Source organism: Zonotrichia leucophrys, chromosome 10 (assembly GCF_028769735.1).
Source record: "Zonotrichia leucophrys gambelii isolate GWCS_2022_RI chromosome 10, RI_Zleu_2.0, whole genome shotgun sequence".
NCBI lineage: Eukaryota > Metazoa > Chordata > Aves > Passeriformes > Passerellidae > Zonotrichia > Zonotrichia leucophrys.
In genome coordinates this window covers 806367-828439 of record NC_088180.1, presented here as the reverse complement: position 1 = coordinate 828439, position 22073 = coordinate 806367, and the positions used below count along the sequence as shown (strand labels likewise).

The 22073-nt window shown below is 41.7% G+C and overlaps 1 protein-coding gene across 2 annotated transcripts in view; it reads left to right on the top strand.

Moving 5' to 3' along the window:
- RORA (RAR related orphan receptor A) overlaps positions 1–22073 on the top strand; it is a 357103-nt gene that overhangs the window by 223507 nt on the left and 111523 nt on the right. For both annotated transcript variants that reach the window (XM_064722610.1, XM_064722611.1), the window contains one exon: positions 19843–19872. In XM_064722610.1, the coding sequence (XP_064578680.1) occupies positions 19843–19872 (30 nt within the window). The remainder of the gene's footprint in view (positions 1–19842; positions 19873–22073) is intronic.

Genomic DNA, 22073 nt, shown 5'->3' with positions numbered 1-22073 from the left:
GCCCAGCTCACAGCTCACACCTTGGCTCCTTGGCACCAGCCTGCCCGTGCCTTGCTGTACTGGCTTCTCTGCTTGCTTCCAAAATCAGGGATTGCCATTTCTGGTTTTCCTGCTTATAAAAAACACCTTCAGCCAAAGATCAAGAAGAAGGAAGTAAGGAAACAAAAGTCTGCTTAAATCCCACATTTTTAGGGAAGCAGTAAATATTCCCATCATTTTACAACTTTCTTCTTTTTATTCAGTGTTGACCAGAATAAATCATGTTTTGCTTTCCCCCAAGGCTGTGAAACAATAGAGGTTCTCTTGGTCTCAGATGCTGCAGATTGTTGTGCAAACCTGCCAGCCCTGGGTCCAGAGTGTGCAAGCCCTGCCCCTGTCAGCCAGGGCTGGCCATGGTTGGAGTTTGCCGTGGTGTCGCAGCACAGCGCCTGCACAAGGCGAGGGTGGAGTCTGTGTCCCAGCCCCCCATGCTCTGTGCCTGCTTTGGTGTCACCAGGGAGGGGACTGAACAGCAGCGTTGGCGTGTGGGGGTGACTGAGGCGCCAACTGGAAACGCAGCTGTAAGAAAGCCACCCCCAGAGTGTGCCAAGGCATTTCTGCAGGCCAGACCTGCCTTTCTGCTCTGTGTTCAAGGCCTGAGATCCTCTGGGCCAGCCAATGTCTTACCAGCCTCCCATTCAGTAAGAAATTGGCCTTTTGTTGTTCTCTGAAGAGCTGCTTGTTTACAAAATTGATTAAACAATTTTTTATTAGAGTTTTGGGGTTTGTAGTTCTATGCTTTTGGTTTGTGGTGTTTTCTGTGTTTGTTGGTGGCTTTTTTCCAGTGGAAACATTTAAGCTCCCACATTCTAGATGTGAAAGAGTTGAGAAAATGCAGTGGTGATTAGCCTGCATTCCTTAAAATCTGTGCTTGTAATTTCTTTCCCAGTAAGCTCAAATGGGTTTTTTGTGCTTTCTAGTTTGTTAAATAAGCAATTTGTAATGGAGCTTAATAAAGCTTGAGGACCATTGTGATGGAACATGTGCATGGTTGCTCATCCTCTAAGATGTAGATCAATAGGACAGTCAGTATTTTGTGTCAGACAGATTGTTGTCTTCAGGAACCTGTGAAGAAGACATGAGGTGAGGGGAGGACAGGCCCAGAGTTTCCTTGTGACCTGTGTTGTGCCCAGCTGTTTTCTGGGGTTCTGCAGCAGAAGAGCCAAGTTCCAGCTTGGGAGGGAGCTGAGGGTCAAGGTCTTCAAAGGCCTGACTCAGCTGCTTGTTGTGCATCTAAGGGAAGGAATTCATGTCTGCCAAGAGAGAAAAGGAGTGCCAGCTTCTGGCAGGGACACTGCAGTGCAAGCTTTTGAAGGGAAAAGCCTTTCTCAGGCTTGGGGGGAAGTGGTGTTTCCTGGTTTGGTGCCTGTCCTTGTGGTCAGTCTCAAATTCAAAGACAGTTTGATTCCAGCGTGCTTTGCTTGACCAACTCAGACAGATAATGCTTCTGATACCTGCCCTTATCAAACCAGGAAAGCTCAATCACTGTGATGGGTGCTGTGTTGGTCACCTATGCTATAGTCAGGAGTCAGGAGGTTTTAATTTGACATTAAATGGGGGGAAAATGGTATACAAGACAATTTTCTCCAAATTGAAACTTAGAAAAGATAAGGAACACTACTTGACACAGCAACCACAAAAGCTGGGAAATTACAAATTACAGATATTAGTCATTCTTTACTGGCAAGGAGAGGCAATAAAAACCCCAGATGTTCAAATATGGTGTGGCAAATAAAGTGACTTTTCTTCATAGAGGAGGCAGCAGTGGTGGGATCTGTTCATCTCGAAAATGTTGTGTGTGATGAGCAGACACCAGTGGACTGCCCTTTTGAGAAAGTTTTGTCATGCACAAAATTCTTCCATTCATTTGATAATAACTTGTTACTAAAACTGTAGAGTTGGTCTCCTTCTCCACATTTTCTCTGGCTACACTCTGGGCATGAGAAATGATCTTTCTGACTTTCAAAAATTTCAGCCCTTTGTTATGGCAACTCTTTCACCCATGAGAAAAACTGGGGCAGACCTTGAGATCTGCCCAATTTTTTGGATATGACAATTAGCCAGAAGATTTGCTTAGACTGCATAAAATGAGGAATGGTACCCCCTTGAATGAGGTTAAGTTATGTAGTGTTTAAACAATTAGAATATATTATTAAAAACTTCTATAAGTAGAGTGATGTCTGTTCAGTGCATGGAAGCATTCCAGACAGAAAGGAAGGTAGGAGGCTGTGCTAGATGAATCTCTTGACAGGCTGTTTTTTTCAGAGATTTTTCTGTGGACCAAAGAATACGAAAGCTGTGTTTAAAAATTTAAAGCCTTGATATGTTCCAGTTCTGTGGAGCAGCAGAAGGAAGAAGCATTTTACAGTGCTATAATTCCCTATCCAGCAGCTCTTTCAATTAAGATGTTTATGACAGCTGTTTGTACTTGATGGAATGCACGAAGGCTTGGTCATTAATTATTGCATTTCCCCCCAGTTATTATTTGTATTCAGTGGGTCAGGTGCTTATGGTGCTGCTCTTGTCAGTACAGTAAATGCACTTTAACTTCCCCGAGAAAACCCCCATCCAAACCCTTTCCCCTCCCTTTTTATCTTTCCAGAGGCTGAGAATTTTGTAGGAGAAATATTCAACAGCAGTGAGTTATGGAGCTTTTTTTCCTAATGCAGTCATTTAACAACTTGCAGCTGGCAGTGATCCCATCCACCTTAATCCTCTTCACACTTTGCGAGCAGTCAGCCGAGAGCAAGAGAGCACTGGGGCTTAATAGACTGCAGTGTTTGAACCATGGCATTTATGTTCAGCTTCCAGAACTGGCCCTAAGTGCCTAGTAAACCCTACAGCTTTGCTTTCATTAATTAGAGACTCCCTTCCACTGATTTGTGGAAAGCGTTGGCCAGCGTGTTCTTTCAGCTCAGTAAATATTTGTACGAGTCGTGTATGATTTTTAGTAATGAATACAGCTCATTTTCAGGCCTTCCAAAGGAGGCTCTTTCCAAATATTAACAAATTCCTTGTCTGACCTGTGCTGGACATGGCAATTCAGGTTACAAAAAGTTAAATATAAATCTTGTCTGGTTTTGAAGATTTTTTTTTCCTGAATTCCACTTTGCCATGTCATCCTTTTTCATTATATTTGCCAGAAACTTGAGAGGAAAATGGAACAAACCCCACAAACCAACCAGCAATGGATAGCTATTACTAATTTAAACCAGCTGGCTACTGCTGTCATGTATCTGTCAGCTGAATGTTGTGCCATGATGCTGCTCATCAGAAACCTATCAGGACATGTTTCTCTGAGTTTTCTGGGATGTATTAGCACCTTTCCAACTTGGTTGTGTTTGTCCTCACCAATAGAATCCCTGTGAGGCCATGTTACCCCTGTAATGCAGATTGAACCAGAAATTGAATTCCTGGCTCGTGGGCACATCCAAATCCTTGCCTTGGATGCACTGACCAAATTGTGTGGGAAAATACCCATCCAGCTATTCACAGATATGGAAATGCACAAATGAGAGTGAGCACTGAAACATCAAATTCCATCTTGGAAATATCCCTGGAGTTACTTGGAGAGTTGATCCAATGCTCTTAGATAGTTGTTTCTGGGTTTGTGCTTTCAAAGTTCCCCCAACTTACTTTTAGGGTTCTTTTTTGGTTGTCTCTCCTGTCTCCTTCTCTTACCTTTTGTTTCAATGCCTGGTTGCATTTGTGCAGTGCTGATGTTAGCAGCTAATGTTATTTTTATGTCAAGTGTCTTAGGCAGGAGTTTCTCTAAGCTTCTCATTCTTTAATGTGCACAATTTGGAGATATAAGAAAACAAAAATACCTTGACTCCCAAAGTATTGGTAGAGCACTTAGTGCACATTTTCCTGGCGTTACTTGGGTTAGCATAAATATTTGGGCATGAGAGAATGCTAAACTAAGTCTGTCCAGTTTACTGTACTGTGGTGAGATAAACCCATAGTAATATTTCTTAACAAATAATTTCTAAAGCAGCAAAGCCTCCTGTTTAAGGCTGTAGAACACAAAAGCCCCTTGGAGATATCCCATCACTTTTTAATGCATACCTTGATATAACTACAATGAGAATGAGTAATTAATTTCTTTTTAGTGTAGCTCATCCTACTTGTTTTTCCCTTGATCAGTTTGTTCATGTGTTAACTGGCAGAGGTGTTTACCCAGAGCTGTAGGCAGGCTGTGTTATCTCCAAAGTGAGCATGATAAGGCACATGCCAGGGCACCCAGTGTGAGCCAGCAGGCTGGGGTGTGCTGGGCTCCATCCCATGCTGGTGAATGGGTGGGCTCTGGCATGTGCAGTGTGTGGGGGCCCCACAGCATCCCAGAACCCCTCAGCTGGGAAGTCCTCTTTGGAAACAGCTGGAACCCCCAGCAGCTGTGTCATTAGCTGGTGCCAAACCTGGCAGCAGCCAGGTGGGAAAGAAGGGGCAGGGCTGGCATTGTTGTAGGAAGTACACACGGCACTGGGGACTTCAGTTTTCCCAGGAACAGGTAAGGAAAGTGAATCTTCAGCTACTATCGAGTGTTTGATGTACATTCACACTTCTATCTGCAGGTTACAGGAACTGCAGGCACCTTAACTAGGTACCTGAACTTCAGCTGAGCTGCCCTTCCTTTCCTTCTGGCCCAGCTGCAGCAGCTCTGGGTTAGTGTGGGCCCATGGGCATGATGGATTTCCAGGCTCTGCTCATGACCCAGCTGAGAGCTGCCAGGGATCCTCCTGGCTGTGAATCCCCCTTGCCCTGATACCCAGCTGGGCATCACATTTCAGCCAGTACAACTCCTGTGTTGCTACACTTGACTGTTCTGATATAGGTAGTGGCTAAATTTTCTGTATTCTCCAAACAATCATAAACTTACCTGTAAGGATAATCATCTGTCATTTCAGATTTTTAAAACTGAAGGCTTTTTTAATAAATTACACTCTTCCTATATTTTGTCTTGTTAAGAATAAGAGGAGCAGTTTTGTTGAAGTTGCTTTCTGTTTGGTAATATCTTACATTAAGTGTGTTTTAGTGCAGGAAATGCAGGAGATCTGGAGCAGGTGTCATGTTCTCACTGACCATGCATTCTGCACTGCCAACTGCACTCAGGCCTTCTGTTGGCTACAGCTGGCTGTTGCCTTGACCCCTTCAGAGAGACCAACACTTCACTGCTTAAAATGCAGGAAGTCATTTAAGCAGTGGAAATGTTTAGATGAGAGGTTTTGTTTTTTTTAAATCAATGAGCCAGCTTGTGAGTTAAAGTCAGTTTTCTTGATGAATGAGCCTGAAGAGCTCTCACCCCACCTTACATCTCGTTCATGCTGCTGTGAGAGCAGAGGCAGGGGAGACATTTGCCCTGCTGCAGCTTGTTGGATCAAAGAGAACCCTTTGGTAGCAAATGTTGTCACTGCAGCAGCTTTTGCAAGCACTAAATTTACTTATGAGAAGTTCTTTTTTAATTGCCCCAGGACAACCCTTTGCATGTCATGCTTTTGCCTGCAGAAAGTTTTTTATATGGAAATACTTTTTGTTTTCCTAAGATGGTATAGAGGATGTCTAGAGTTTGTCAAGCCAATTGATCCTCCAGGGAATGTGCTGACTTTGAGCATGTATGGAGGATTTTTAAAGCAGCTGAGCAAAATCCCTTCCCAGATAAGACGCTTTCTGTTTTGTCAGTTAAGAGCATCTTCAAATCGAAATAGCTCAAACATAATCAAATCTCCCTTGCTCAATCCCTTGCCTTCCCCTCCCAGCCCCCTACACAAGCCATCCCCAAAAGGATAATCCTGGCAGTGATGTCATTAGAATGAATTTACAGACCAGTGCTCAATTTTCTTGTCTTGAGCTTCAGTTGCTAATACTGGTGAAAGTGAGCTGTGTATGTAAAGGAGTAAGGTTATGCCTTTTCCACCACCCTTATTTAATTTCCCTGGAGCCCTGAGAATAAATAATGTGGATTATTTGGATATATTTTCATGCCTTTTTTTTTTTAACTGGTACACAGCTTCATATTGCTTCCAAACATTTGTAAAAGCTCTTGCTGTATTCCTGAGGGAATCCTTGTCTTCAGGGAACAGAAGGTTTAAGGAAAGAATTTTGCTGGCTAAATGTGGTTTTGGTAGGTGTTGTAAACAGTGGTATAAAATACAGAATAGTCTAAAAATTATCTATTTTATCAACATTTCCTGTTTTCTCAAAATAATTTTTTTTATTGTGACTTTCCCCAACGATTTTGAGCTCCACAGAATATTTTGTAAGGATTATGAAGCATGAATGATCTAAACATATCAAGAATCAGGGTCCATTAAAAAAGCATTATCATAAGGACTGGTAAGGCCAGAGGAACAAACAGGCTGAATTAAGCTGTTGGTAGGAGATGCCAATATCAGATTTGTGCCCTGCCTGCACAGGGAGCTGCTGGCAGGGCTGCAGGGTGAGTGCATCCTGAGGCCTCAGTGCTCCAGCCCTGCTGTGCCACTCAGCAGTGAACCAACGGGTCCCTTCCCTCAGCCCTGCCTGTCAGGACAGGCAAACATGACACCTTCCCTGATTCAGTGCACAGAGGGGAAAAAGGCTAAAGTCAGGCTGAAACGTGTGCTGGAAGCAGAATTTTTGCTTGGGGCTTTTATCTAAAGTTAACTTTCTTTTTTCGGTGCCAAGTTGATGTGCATATTGAAAGTGGTAAATACTTGCTTGAGGTACTCTGCTGTCTTTTGAGTGTAATGTATAAAAGACAAGAAACCTTTCAGATCTGAAAGAACTCAGGACTGACTTGGCCAGATCATGTGGAAGTTGGTGGGGCTGCCTTGCCAATCCCATCCCCGGAGTGAAGCCTGGGTGCATTGCAATGGGAAATTGCAGTTTGGCAGTGGGAAATTGTGATTTTGCAGTGGGAAATTGCAGTTTTGCAGTGGGAAATTGTGATTTTGCAGTGGGAAATTGTGATTTTGCAGTGGGAAATTGCAGTTTTGCAGTGGGAAATTGTGATTTTGCAGTGGGAAATTGTGATTTTGCAGTGGGAAATTGCAGTTTTGCAGTGGTGGGAGGCAGGGTTTTGCTGCCCTCCCAGCCAGCAAACAGGAACACAATTCCCTGTGGGCAGAGCTGGCAGCACACAGCAGTACCAAGTGCTGAGTCCCACATTCCAGGTGGTGGTAGCTGGGTGTGATCACTGGCATTCTGTACAGCACATGTCTCTGGGCATCTTTTGGGACACTTCTTAACCTTTTCTTCCCTTCTCCATCCACAGCAGGCATTTTGAGTAGAGCTTCCCAGAAAAGCTTCATTTCCTCATGGAAGATCTTTCCTACTTAATGGGAAGTTGCTGCTAGGTCCAGGATCCTGGGAAGCACAACCATTAACCTTGCCATACAATTACAGCCATACCAGGGCCCTAATGGAAGTGAAAATTACATCAGGCTGGTATTTGTGCTCTCTAATCCTGCTGTTACAGTAAACAAAATTTTACCATACTGTAATAAAAAGTGCTGTGAAGTAACTCTGTCATTTTGGGGGCACTGATTTGGCTTATCTTCCTAGGATCTTCCTGAGATAGTAAACACCCCTTTTTAGGGGGTAAAGAGGAAATCCACTCCATTCTACCTTGTTTTATGGCTTGATTCAGTGTAAGTCACATATCTCATGGCACTTTTATTACAAAAATTCTGAAACATACTTTAGGTCAAGGGTATATTAACACCTTATTCTGTTTCTTAATTGTGAGCTGCATTTGAGCTCTGCAGCAAACCCTCTGTGTAAAGGAATGAGGCTTTCCCAGTAGCCCCTGGGTACAGGTCAGGTTTGGCTGTCCTGTGCATCACCAGCCCTGACAGTGCAGTGAGCACTGCAGAACTGTCAGACCCTAAACACACACAGGCAAAGCCAGTGATGCTCCTTAATGAGAATGAGAAAAGAAAACCCCTGGAAAGGGAGTGTCCATCCAAACTCAGAGTTGTTATGCTAAATAAATGTAGTTAGGTGACAGTTAAATGCCACTAATTCTGTTTAGATTTGCAGCAAATATGAGGTAATTGGCCCTGTCTTTAGAAAAAATGCATACTACTACATACCTTTCATTTGATACTTGAATCTATTAATTCTGATTTCTTCAGTCACCCAGCAGGGGTTACATATTTTTTCTATACATGAACATTTAAAATCAGGAAAGAATAGCCTGCTCTTTGACAGACATTGAGGAAGGTCATAGTTTTCCTTTTTATTGCTGGCACTGAAAGTGCAAGGTGAGTGAAACTTAACAATTCTTTTGACTTCTGTTGTGCCATAGTATTAAATAACTGTTAAAAAGGAGCAACAAGTGCAGCATTCACAAGTAGCTAAGAGGGAATTAGAAATTTGTCAAACTCCTGTCAAGAAATGTAGTTCACATCAGGAGCAACCAGTTTATTAATTTTGCTGGAGTCGACAGACTTTTCTCCAGAGTGTTCTCCACTTTCCTGAAATAAGTTTAGTGATTTAAACTCAACTCTCCAGGGATCCTGGCTCTGAAGGAGTCTGAAATGTTGAAGTGCTACTTGTGCTATATTCAAGTCTCGAATTTTGCATGAGCTTCTAGCACAAATCCTTTCTCTCCCTGTTTTCCCCTCATTCATCACAGCTGTTGAAGACATAATAGAATCTTACTTCTTTTCCTCAGGAGAGCAAAGCAATGAGAAGTTGAGACTCGACCTCAGTATATTTTGATATTAAAAAAAAAGAGAGAGTTACTGTGATAGGAGACAACCTCAGAAGAATACTGAAAGGCAAATGTGCAAGCACTTTGGAGTGAAAGTATTCTGGGACTGCTAAAGTAATGTGTGAGGAATTGATTGTTCTAGATCACAAATATTACCTTATAAATACTTTGCAGAAAAGCAGAGCAAAGAAAATATGATCTGTATTCAAAATATTGATCACCTTTCAAATAAACTTAAAATAATCTGGTTATATCAGGAACCTGATACCCAAAGCTGGCTCCATTTGATGCATAATGGGGCAGTTTTATCCAAGATGTTAAATAGATGAAAGTCATTGTGGTGAACAAAGGAATTTAGCCAGCCTAATGCACTTTTTGATTTTGAAAGGGGTTGCAGGGAGGAATATCCACCATATGAGACAGCTGTCATTTTAAATCCCGTAGAAATCTACAAAACAACACTGAATCCTCTGTAGTCAGTGTGGGATTATCTGTTTTACACTACAGGATGATTGGAAGAACATTCAAAAAACATTTATTTTCTGTGTATTCATTGTGAGTTCTTAGCACATAATAATGCTGTGTCTGTAGCACACTATTACAGGAGCTACTTCTAAAACAGAGGCCAAAATTTGATTTCTAAAATACATCTGGTAGCAGAATGAGATGCACATTAAAATTCTGGTGCTCAGACACGTTAGATTGGTTATTTTGTAGTATCTCAGTCATCTTGATGAAGTCATGAACTGATTGTGAAAGATGCAGTGAGAAAATTCTTGCTTGGGGAGTTTTTAAATGAAGATTGCTGCTATAAGGCAGGCAGCCCAGTTTATAAAAACATGACTTGTAGTTATGTAACTACTTAGCTTCTGTTTCTTTTCTGTAAACTGCAGATAGGGTTTGGCTTTTGGGGATATATAAGCACTAACTTGATGATGGGAACCACTGCAAACAAGCCAACCCAGTAACACCAAGGAAAACACTCTACCATGGTAATTGCCTGCATTTTTAGTGTGGGAAGAATCTTAGTATTTTGAGATTTGCCTGAGTGTCATTGTTGGGGTTTTTTGTTCATTTGTACTTTTTTTCCTGAATTCCTCACATCTTTGCAGAGATTACATCTCTGCCTGTAGTCAGTCACAAGAGTGACTTGGTGAGGTGCCATTGCCCAGGTTGACTGTCAGTTAGAGAAGGAATTGACCAAAAACAAAATAAATGCTGCTAGCTTGCGAGCAGCTCACCTTGTATGATATTCCTGCTTGTTCTCCAAAGTGAACCTGGACTTCATTGTGGCTAAATTTGGATCAGAGGTGTCCCAGAGTGACTTGGATGTCAGAGCAAATGGGGTTGATAAATCACTTGGTGGTGTCCTTCACCCGTGCTTGGCAGAGAAGCCCCCTCAGTGCACTGGGGGGATTGTGCTGCTCCAAATGCCATCTCTCAGGTAAATACACAGCAAGTACATATACAGCGAGTTCCAGTTATTTTCTAACTTTCCTGCATCCTTTTTCATCCCAATTTTGTAACCTGGCCAGCCTCTCTCCACTGCCATCAGCACTGTACATTTGGAAAGCCCGTGGATCTGTTTGTCATTGTAATGATCATATCACAGAGCTGGCCAGGCTGTATTTGTAGCAGAGCAGTAGGAACTACTAAAATGTATTTATTATTATTTATTAAATTATTATTCTGTGCATGTGGCACAGAAAAAAACTTAGTGGCAAGGTGCTTTTCTCTTTGGTGTAGGCAACTTGGTGATACAAAAAATATTTGTCCATTGTCTGCTCTTTGTGTGCAGTTAAAACTCTGAAGCTGAACATTTTGACATGGGCTAAGAACATCCTGATGTATCCTACTGTGATTCCATGAGGAATTTGCCAGGAACTCCTGCCATACACCATCACCACTGGCTGCAAGGGGCACAAACAGTAGCATTTTTGTTTGGCCACACAAAAGTATTGCTCTGCTTTGAATACATGAATAAATTGTAGGTGGTTCTCCCTTTTCACTGATGAGTGTACAAATTTCATGTCTCACAGAAGAGTGTTAGAAGAATTGTTATCTATAGTTTTTAAGCAGACATATTTTGCTTATTTTTAAGAACTCAAATACTCTTTTTTTTAAAGGTTATTCCTGAGAACCAAGCAGTTAAGACTCATGTTTGAACTGGTAATGAGTTTTTGAATTTTGAACTGACAGCAGTGTTGATGATCTCTTTATTTAAAGAGAAGAAAACCTATTTGACTTAGATCAGAAGGAGGGAAAACACTTGGATATAACTGAGCACAGGTCACCTTGCAGCCCATCTACTGACTGACTGCTTTCCATGCCAGCTTTGGCAGAGATTTATCATCATATCCTACTTATGGACAACTCATGGACAGGTTTTCTTCTGGTCAAACATTTCCCTGGTTGTCTCTGAAGGGTCTGTGACAGCACAGAAGATCAATGGATGCATTAAAACCAGCAGCTTTTATTGGAAGATATGATAGGGTAGAATAATAAGAAAAACAAGAAAAATTTTATCTGGAAGCGTGTTCTAACAGAAACCCATTTTTTTCCTTGCCTGATGTAAGAATGTCCATCAGATAATTTTAAATTATAATGCAACGTGTTGAGCTTTGCGATGTTCTTAAATAATGAATGAATATTGCACAAATAGTGAGTAAAAAGGACTGCAGCCCTTTGATTTTGTTACACTTTGGTTCTGTTTGCATACTGAAGGAGCTTCAGCAGTCTGTGTGAGGAGGTTCACGTGGCAGATCTCGTACCTGAAGGCTCAGAATTGGGGCATTGAGGCTTCCCTTATCTCCCATCTAGAGGGACTGCCTCGAGGTGAGGGCTGGTGGGATCGGGACTGCTGCACCCTGTGGTTGTTATCTCAGCTCTGTCTCAGCTCCTGGGCCTCTCTCTGAGAATTTCAGTTCTGCTGGAAGGACACTTTGATTTCAGGCTCGGTTGGCCTGAGGTAAGGCACAGGAAGGCAGCCCCCACCCTCCACTTTGTTTGTAGCCTGACAGTTTTCTGGATTTTATGGAAATACCCTGAACTCTTGGAGGCCAGGCTCATGCTTTTAAATGTGAGGTTGTCAGTAGTCTTGAACAAAGCAGCCTGAAAGGCTTTGATAGGAGCAATGTTTAAGTGAAATGTTGCTTTGAAATGACTTGAAAAGTGTCCTTGGATGAGATGTCTGATGGGGGAGATGGGGGAGAGCAGACAAGTGAAAAATAATTTTATTCTTCACAGTGGAGGAGCAAAGCCCCATCCCTGCCTGTGCAGGGGTGTGCACTGTGGGGGCTCCAGCACACACATGGACACATGCAGGTGTTGCTGCTTGATTGTGGGGACTCCAGCACACACATGGACACATGCAGGTGTGGCTGCCTGATTGTGGGGGCTCCAGCACACACATGGACACATGCATGTGCTGCTGCTTGATTGTGGGGACTCCAGCACACACATGGACACATGCAGGTGCTGCTGTTTGATTGTGGGGACTCCAGCACACACATGGACACATGCAGGTGCTGCTGTTTGATTGTGGGGGCTCCAGCACACACATGGACACATGCAGGTGCTGCTGTTTGATTGTGGGGGCTCCAGCACACACATGGACACATGCAGGTGTTGCTGTTTGATTGTGGGGACTCCAGCACACACATGGACACATGCAGGTGTTGCTGCTGCTGCTTGATCCTCCCAGTATCAGCAGGCAGGGAGTTTGCACAAACAGAGCTGCTTGTGTCACACTCACACCTGCTGGGACGTTTTCTCTGGCCAGGCCCCCCTGAGGCAGGACTGCAGGCAGTGAGGGGTGGCCAGCAGTGAGGATTGGCTGTGGGACCATGGCTCAGGGATAAAACTGGCACTGGAAGGCCATGGACTCAGTCATCTTGGAGCTCTTTTCCAGCCTAAATGATTCCATGATTGATTCCCCTCAGGAGACTGCACACATTGCAGAGCTTCTTGCCCTTATCTGGAATGTGAGTTAAACAAATTGTTCCAATAATGTGCTGATAGGACAGAGCCTCAGCTGAAGGGGACTCTGTTCTTTGAATGTCACAGGAAGGAACAAGTGCCGTGCTCACAGTGGTGTCTGCCATGCCCTGCCAAGGCTCTTCCGTCGCTGATAAACTCTGGGAAACAGGGGCTTGAGCAAAGATACAGCACTCAGAAATCTGGGACTGCTTTTAGGAAATGCTGGGGCTGCTCACACCCTGTTTGTCCATCCCAAGGACTGGAGGGGCTTGTTTGGGTTTGTGCAGCTTTGTACATTGGCCTGGATTCTGGCCATGGAACTGTGCTGCTCTGCAAGGCTGGTGTGAAACCCTTGTGATTCACTCACTCAGTTGTGCAACAAGGAGTCATTAAAACAAAGCTGATCCGTGCTCTTCCTCTAAAGGCTCCTGCTGGACAGTCTTCCATACAGTTCTGAACTATCTCTGATTTCTAGTCTGTGGAATACAGTGTAAATGTGGGATGGATATGTCATCTGCTCCCTGGTGGCATTTGTCATGTAAGAACATTATGGCTGATAATGCAGATTCTTTGTTATTTTTTCCTAATGTAACACACTGTTTATTTGTGAGGACAAAAATATATTAAGGCTCAGAGGGACTCTCAGTGAGGTTGTGCAAGAAGGAAGAAATGGTTAAAGTTCATATTAGGAGCAGTTTTGTATCAGAAAATCAGTTTGGAGTCTGTTAAGAATTCTCTATTTGGGAAAAGTGTAGGAAGAGCAGGGAATTCTTGTAGCTGCCAGTTGTACAGGGACAGCTCAGGACAGTGGTGACTGCTCTCTTATGAATACTCTAACTTTGAAAGAAGCCATGTGTATTCACATTTTCACTTTAAAGGTAGGGGAGGCTGTCAGCTGCTGAAAAATGAAATCATAAAATGCCTGGATGATGCAGGAAGTCACTCTCAGAAGTTGGATGCCAGTCTGAATTCCAAGGGCTAAAAAACTCATCTATCTCAGTAAAATAATGTCAAAACATTTTTAAAACATCCTTGGGTTTTTTAATCTGTTTTTTTCAAATACTTTGTATCTGTATTTTAGTAAATCTTCCAGAACACAATTTTTTATTTTTTTCTGTAGGTAATTCAGATATAACCATATGATTCAAGCAGTAATGCTAAAGCAACCCTTAAAAATATAGCTGTGAATAATTTGTTGATAGAACTTAGGTACAAGGAACAGCTATGAATCTTAGGATAGAAACACAGATAGATAGAATCTATCTATTCTATCCTAGACAGAAAAAAAACATGGGTTTTTTTCAGTGCAGAAGCACTTAGGTCAACACTGATTACCCTGACTTTGTTATATACCTATAGATTTGAGATTGTGATTGATCTAGACTTGGTGAAAAAACCTAGAACCTTGTTTCACATGGTAAGATCTGTTTCCTTTTCAATAAAAGATGTGAAAAAGTCTGGGAAAATCTGGAATGTTTAAAAATTTATGTCATCAAATTTTAAGTTGAGGGATTTTTTGAAAAGAGACATTTAGGTTTTATTTTGGAGGGGTGGTGTCATAATTTTGGAAAGCTTTCTTGTCCATACATGCCTAGTGGCTCTTGTCCTTGATCCATGCTAGCCTAGAATCTAATTTTAATTTTTTCTTGAGTGAACTGTGAGCAGTGGAGTCTAGCTTTGAAACAAAATAGTGAAATTACTTGGAGTACTTTCAGTAGTGTGTGCTGATCATCATTAACAGCTCCTCTGTCCTAGACAAGGATACTGTTTTGCTACATGATTTTATCTCAGATGTTAATTCATTTAAGTTGTGTTTGCAGTCTTTGAATATGTGTTATTTCACCTTGGTCAGTGTAAACAATAACCCCCAAGGATCACAAAATTCCTTCAAGCCAGAGCTCCAGAGACTTAAACAGAAACCACTGTTAAAGTTTGTGAGAGTGAACTCCTTTCTGAATCCACCTGTTATTCTGCCTTGCTATGTTCTCTGCAAGTGTCCCAGTGTTACACATCCTCTTCTGCCATAATTGCCAGCTTTGTGTGGTGACAGCAAAGAGGAACTGGAGTGACAGGATGAAACACAGTGGGATCCAAGCTTGTAATATGTTTTCTTTCTGATTGTACACAATGTGTCAGGCAGGAGGCTTACAGTTTAAAATGTTAAGGTTTGGGGTTTTTTCCTCCCTGGGATTTCCAGTCCATCCTAAAATGCCTAAGTTCCAAAATAGGCTAGGGACATAATGCTGGCCTGAGGGGAGGGTAGGAGAAAGTTTAAAAATCCCAAACCTGTATTGATGCACACACCCACATGTGCAAAGCATCTCCTACCCATGGCACCTGCAGAATGTCATCAGAGCAGTGTGGATCACCTGCCTGGGACAGAGAGCAGAGCAAACTCGGTGCTGCTTAACACAGGTCCTGGGGAGGGGCTGGGAGCTCTGCTGGTGATGCCTCTGTTTATCCATCCACACTTCTGAGGGACAGTTTTCTTGGAGGTTTAAGAAAATTATACTCAAGAATATTCTTTGATATTTTGCAGAGTAATGTATTCTCCCAGACAAAGACCTTTTTACTTATCTTTCTGTACATCAAAGTGTGATTTCCCCTTGAAATGCGGGGAGCTGACAACTGTACAACAGCAGCAGGGATCTGGGTTCACAGAGTAAGCAGTGTTTCATTATGCTGCTTTATTTGGATGGGCAACTGTGAGAAATAGCTTATGATGTATAAAATATCTGAGTCTCTTTTTGTACTTTAAGACATTGTTATCTCTATTTGAAGTTGGCTAGTGAAGGTCAGTCAGGCTAACTGCTTGCAAAAGAATATCCTGTCTCTGTTGGTAGATACTCTTTTCAAAGTTCATTGCATCCAGCAAGCTATTTTTGTAAATACCACCCATCATGGCAAATTACATACTGTTAGTGGGAGGGGAAAGGCAATGGTGCTGAAGTTCTTTTCATTTAAAAAAAAAAATCAATTGTTGTTGTAAAGAACAGTGCATAGCCACGATGAAAAGCGTAAGAAGTTAATTTGTTTCAGATTTGGTGTTGATGAGGAATGTCAAATTGCACTGCGGAAGTGATGCATTCTGTGATAACTGTAATACTGAAACTTTCACTCACTGATAACCATGGCACTGATAGATTGTGATATTTTCATGACATTTCCTTTGCTTTACTTTGAAGTCTAGTTGGTTAAGTCAGGAAGTCTTTCTGTATTAGCAACACTGAAGTTACAGTGTTGTTTCTTCCTCTCTGTATGTTTTTTATATTTGTTGTTCAGAGATTATGGAATGCTGGCAGTGTAGGAGAGTGCTAATGCTGGCAAGCAGTCACTCACTTCTCCAGCCTATCACATATTGAAATGAAACCCATTTAGAAATGGGATTTTTTATTAACTAACATTCTTTTAAGGAATCAGTAACTTCTTTGTGCTCTGCTTATTAAAAATAAGTCTGTCTTTCAGTGGTGTGTTGGGTTTAGTTTTATTCTGTGGGGTCTACTCAAACACCATACTCTACTACATAAACTGATGGTCCTCAGAAATATTTACAAACATGAGCAATCCTTGGTAATTGTGCTTGATCTTGTGAAGAAAATTCCTGGTGTGTGCGGGACTTGCAGAATTGGTTTCTCAAGAGACCCTGTTGATTTTGGGAGCTGATGCATTGGCTGCACAGGAGAGGCATTCACATGTAGATGCAAGTGGGATGCAGCCCTGGCCCAGAGAGAGCCACAGTCCTGTAACTCCCCCTTTTTACATTAAATGGTTTTCTGACTGATTTTTATTTCCACAAGCACTCATTTCTAGGTTATTATTACCTACCTTGGATGTTCTGAATAGCAGTCATTGGCTTCCTGCAGTGCAACTAAACCTGATCACAGTGTTGCATCTTCAGTGTTTATGTTTAAATCACTAGTTATAATGTATCTTACAATACAAGATACATGGTATAATATGCATATAATATGCATATAATAGAATACAATATGCAATTAATATAATATGCTAAAATCTAATCTGCATTATAACTAAGATCTTACATACAATTTAGGTAACTTTTTGGATATGCTGGTACCTTTTTGCTCAGTGTTGCATCTTCAATGTTTATATTTAATTCACTAGTTATAATGTATCTTATAAGATACATAGTGTAATATACATTATATGTAATATACATATAATATACTAAAATACATTACATTATAAATATAATATAGATACATTAAATAATAATTTAGATACATAAAATATAGATACATTATAACTAAGATTTTATATATAATTTATATATATAACTTTTTGGATATGCTGGTACCTTTTTGCTCAGTTTTTCTGTCGCTTAGATTTACCTGTGTGAAAAGGTAAAATTTCATAGTTTATTTTACATCAGTGAAGATTACTGATTAATTTAAAGGTAATCCTGTTGAGCTCACTGGCAGCATTTATCCTTGTTCCACCAGATTGCAGCTACTTTAAAACCACAGCTCAAAGCAAAATAGTTTGTTTTCAGTGCAACCACCAGTGGAATGTTGAAGGCAATGCAAAAATATCTACCTCTAAGCTGTTGCTTTAAAAGGTTATCTAAAAATATCTGCATAAACCAGCTAAAAGGTTTTACCAGATGATAATCAGTAATTATTATGGAAACATCTGATTTGGAAAAACCCACTACGCATCTCACATTAAAAAAAAAAAAGGTAGAAAAATCTGAGCAGTAATATTTCCATCAGTGCAGTGTTTCATGTACCAGGGAAAGTGGGTCCTCAGTCAGCGAATACAGCTAAGTCTGTTTTGTGCTGTGGCAAATCCCATTGTGAAGAGGCTGTGAGTAATCAGAAGTGACAGCATAAGCACTTTCTGTTCAAAGTGATTTTACAGAAAGCATTATTTTCTGAGAAAAGTACACATATGGCTCCCATAATGCTGAAAGAGCACTGCTGTATCCATTTATTAGCACTAGTGTTGGGAGAGGAAGTTTTGCAAATGGTGTTCAGATTTAAGACCTTTTCCTCTTTATGCATTTCCATTGCATAAAACATCCTTAAAATCATAGGAATCAGACAGATAGGCAAGGGCAAGGCAGGAGGGTCTGCCAAGGGATGTTAGGACAGTTTGTGAAGATGAGGATGCTGATGCTCAGGGGTCACTCAAGGAGTCAAACAGCAGCAAAAATGCTCTTTTTGCTGGAAGAGCCAATGGGCCAAGAGCAGCTGTAATCTCCAGTTCACAGGGTGAGCCAGACCCTTGGAAAAACCTGGAGAGAGGGGTTTGCACTCATCCCAAGCCCTGCATGAATCCCATGAATGCATTTTGATGAAGGTGCCTCAGACCTCTCTGCTCCTTCTCCCTCAGGCCCAGTTGTTGCCCTGAGCTGCTGTTCCTGTCACAGGGCTCCCCTCCTTGGCACACCCCTGTCCTGCCCTGTCCCCTACCCTGAGCCAGCCAATAGTGCTGGGACTGCAGTGAAAACCCAAGAGGTTTTGCTCTTAAAAATTATCAATTTAAAGGATGAGTTTTCCCCTTGTAGTAGATAGTTGTATCTAAAGGGGTTTATTTTTGTTGTGTTTGGTTTTGTTGCTTACCTTGGCTCTACAGTTTGTGGCTGTAACAAATATGATTCCTTTGTGAGGCATGTGCAGGTTTGGCCAGGGCCTTTCAATTTGAGTTAACACACATGTATAGTCAAGTTCTACTATTCTGATTTCTGTAAATTGCTTACCAGTTTTGCACATTTGCAAAACTGCCCAAAGGAACTACTGAGAACTTCACTTCCCAAAGCCTGAAGCCTCTTAACTTTTCAGGGAAAGCAAAGGTCCCAGTGCTCACTCTTGTAGAGCTTGGTAGTTAAAAACCAAAATGCCAACAGCAACATAAGTGTGATTTTAAAAAAAAGTCCTCATGACAGTTATGTCAAACTTGATAGCTCAATATTTGGGATTGGCACTAGGGTTTTATATGTCTATCAAAACCATGAATAATTTGAAAGCTGTTTGCTTTGGAAGTTAGCTCTGTGTTTGCAAATAAGGTGTCTTCATTTTTCTGAGTTATTGTAATTTGCTGCCTCTCTTAGATGCTCCACAACCAAGAAGCCTGAATAAGTCTATTTCCTTCCACAGTGATTTGTTTTGGAAGAGATGGTTGAAGGAGTTGGAGGGTAGCAAAGGAAATTCAGCTCTCTCCCTTTCTCATGAATATTAAGGCAGACAATCCCAATTCCAAAATTTCATTACAGGCCTCGATCACAAATGAAATGTTTCAAATACTTTTACTGCTTCCAGTAACCTCCTTCTCATCATCTCATAAAATTACCCCCAAGGAGAGTGAAGCCTAAATACTGATGGGTCTGAGTATGTCACCAGTTATCTACTAAAGTGGAGACAATATTGTTTGTATTCAAGCATGAATTCCAATGACATTTAACAGAGTTAATTTTATCTTTATTTGGTATTACGAATTTTGCCTCATTCTGTTCACTCTGTTGCTTTCTTTGAAATGCCTCTCAGATTTCACTGGCACTGGACCATCCTTGGTGATTGCTGCCACATGCCTGTCTAGCATGAAAACATCTTTATTACTTCAGAAAGTCTATCTTTAACGGCTTGGAGATATTTGCATCTGGCTTGGAATCCTGACAAGCAATAGTCATATTGAGAGAGCTGTTTGTTTGGTTTTCATGAGCATAAGCTGCAGCTTGCATTCAAGGAACTGCTTGAACTTAATGGCACAGCAAATGACTTGTGCTGCTCAGATCCCTGGGTGCTGTAATGGGAGTGGGGGAACATTTCTGGCCATGGAAAATAAAGGAGGCTTCCATAGCATTACTGGTATCTTCTTTTTGTGTCAGCTCCAGTTTGAAGCCAGCAGTGGGGAGATTTGCATTGCAGCAACCAAGCTGAAGCAATGCATGTTGAAACATTACTGGGGAGGTGTAAGGAGAGAATGTACCACTAAAATCTTCACACAGAGGGGAGATCCTTCCACCTTGAACGTACAAATCATGGCAATTTTCATTCCTCCTTTAGAGTGGCTGCTGTGTGTCTGATAAAATAGATTAATGATGAATTATATGTCAGAAGCATTTACTCAGTGGTTGCTTTGCTAACACCGGTGTCGTTTCTTCCCTACAGGTATTTCTGTAACAAAGAAGACTCATACATGTAAGTAACACCTTTTGATTTGCCCTTCTCTCACAAATGGAATTTCTGTTAGGCCATGCTGTGGTGCTCAGACTAATTGGTGTTAGTCTGGCCTGAGAAAGCTCCATTTTAAAAATTCTGGTGTTTTTTCTGCCTTAGGGGTTTCAGTCCTCTCCCAAAGTGTTGTTGGATGTACAGTGTGTGTCTGTATATGTGGTACTCACATGTCTGCAAAGTCAGAGGGCAGAAAAAGAAAGAAAGTTGTGAGGAAAGGCAGAATTGCTTACTGTACTACATCTGCCTTACAGCTGGGTGATAATTAACATATCCAGAAAATGCAGGTGAGGAGAATGGTTATTACATATTTTATGTCTATTACATATGCAGTATGATTCAAATCAAAATAATTTAATTGTACATCTTCTGTCTCTCCCTATGCACTAATCTGTGAGATAACTCATTCTCTGCCTGTGCTTAAGGAACTTGCTGAACAACTGGAGGTTCTTGTTTTGCTCTCAGCCATATAAGCAAGCAGCCCCCATAAGTGGTGACCTTGGAAATGGCTGTGGATGTGTGCATTTACTTACATATACATTTATTCCAAATCCTCTTCAAAGACATCATTTCTGGGGATCAACTCTTATCTATCCTGCAGGGAGCTCGAAGCACAGTTCTGAGGAAAAGCGGGGATTTGTAGCTGAAGGGGTATGTTGAGATTCTTCAGATACTGTCTGTGGAGGTTTGGCACTTTGGTAGTGCAGGAATTGTACTTGCCCAGGATATGAAACAGGAGTAGGCTAAAGCTGAGGCTATTACTCCCATGAAAGCCTTCTTACAAAACAGGTGCTGGGCTGCTCAAAATTTACAAATATATACGCATTTTATATATTTTGTATTTTGAAGTATTTTCACCACAGCTTTCTAGGATGTCACAAAGTGTCTTACATGTATTCGTATTTCATTCCTGGTTTTATAATACTCCTGGAGTGAAAAATCTGACTTGAGATGATGAAATCTCTCTGTGTAGAGTTAAAAAGCAGATTTGAGAATTTCAAATGAGAAGCGGATTCATGTGAGTTTTGAAACAAATTTTAAATGTCTCAAACTTTTAGAGCATGATGGTCCTGCTTTGCCTCGGTGGGCTTGCTGCTTAAAGCATCCTGAGGGCCAGAGCCTCTTTGGCTGAGTGGTTTTGTTGAAGTCAAGGAGAGCTCCAGGCAGGCAGCTGAGGGCAGAATGCCACCCTGGTGTTTTTGGGGAATGTTGGAGCTCCTGCTGGCTGGCACTGGCAGCTCAGGGCACTGGAGTGCTCTGTGTACCTGCAGGCCAGGCAGTGCCCGGCCTTGCCCACGGGGGCAGCCCCTGTCTGGAGGTGCTGGGTGTTTGTGCCAGCCCAGTGCTCAGTGCAGGTGAGTGTTGGTTTGGGAATCAGCCAAAACCCCCCTGGCTTTTGTACAGCAGTGCCTCGAGCTGACCCACAGAGCCACGGCCCCAGCTTTGGGAATTTTGCAGGGAAGATGAAGCAGTGAGCACAGAGCTGGGGAGCTCAGGAAACAGCTCCTCAGCCACCCCAAACTGGTGCAGTGTTGTCACCCTGGATCTCAGCTGAAGCAGTTTCAGGCCTGTGATGAAAAAAAGATGTGTTTCTCAACTGTGAGAGATGATTAGTAGTGCTCACCATCCAAGGCCTTTCATCTAGTTCAAACAGAAATTAGGGTCCCAGTGTCTTTCATGTTGGGAACTCTGTGCTTTTCTAAGAGAGCTGTCAAAGAGTAGTTCCCCGATTTGTTAATCAGTTGTCATGCAATTGCTGAAGCATGAACAGAAAAGTTGCCTGAATAATGGGAAGATAAGCTTGCCCATTAAGCAGGGATTAAAATAGAAGGAGCAATAGGCTGTAATTGGCATGATGAAAATGTAAGCTACGTTTGCTAGCAAATATGTATGAGGTTTCATTCTGTTTTGGTTGAAGTTCGTTTAGGATTCATTCCTGTTATGACAAATTCTCATAGAGTAGGAATGGATGTAAATTGTGCATCTTTGGCATTTCAGCACCACGTACAATAAGCTTTTTTTCCCCCTTGTTGCCTAGAATTAGGGTTTTTAATTGAATAGAAAAAGCTAATAAAATTTACAGTTTTGGAAGGAGTTAGAAAAAATAATATAAACACCCAAATAGAAGCATTACAAAGGCTGAGTTGTTAACAACTGCAAATGACAGA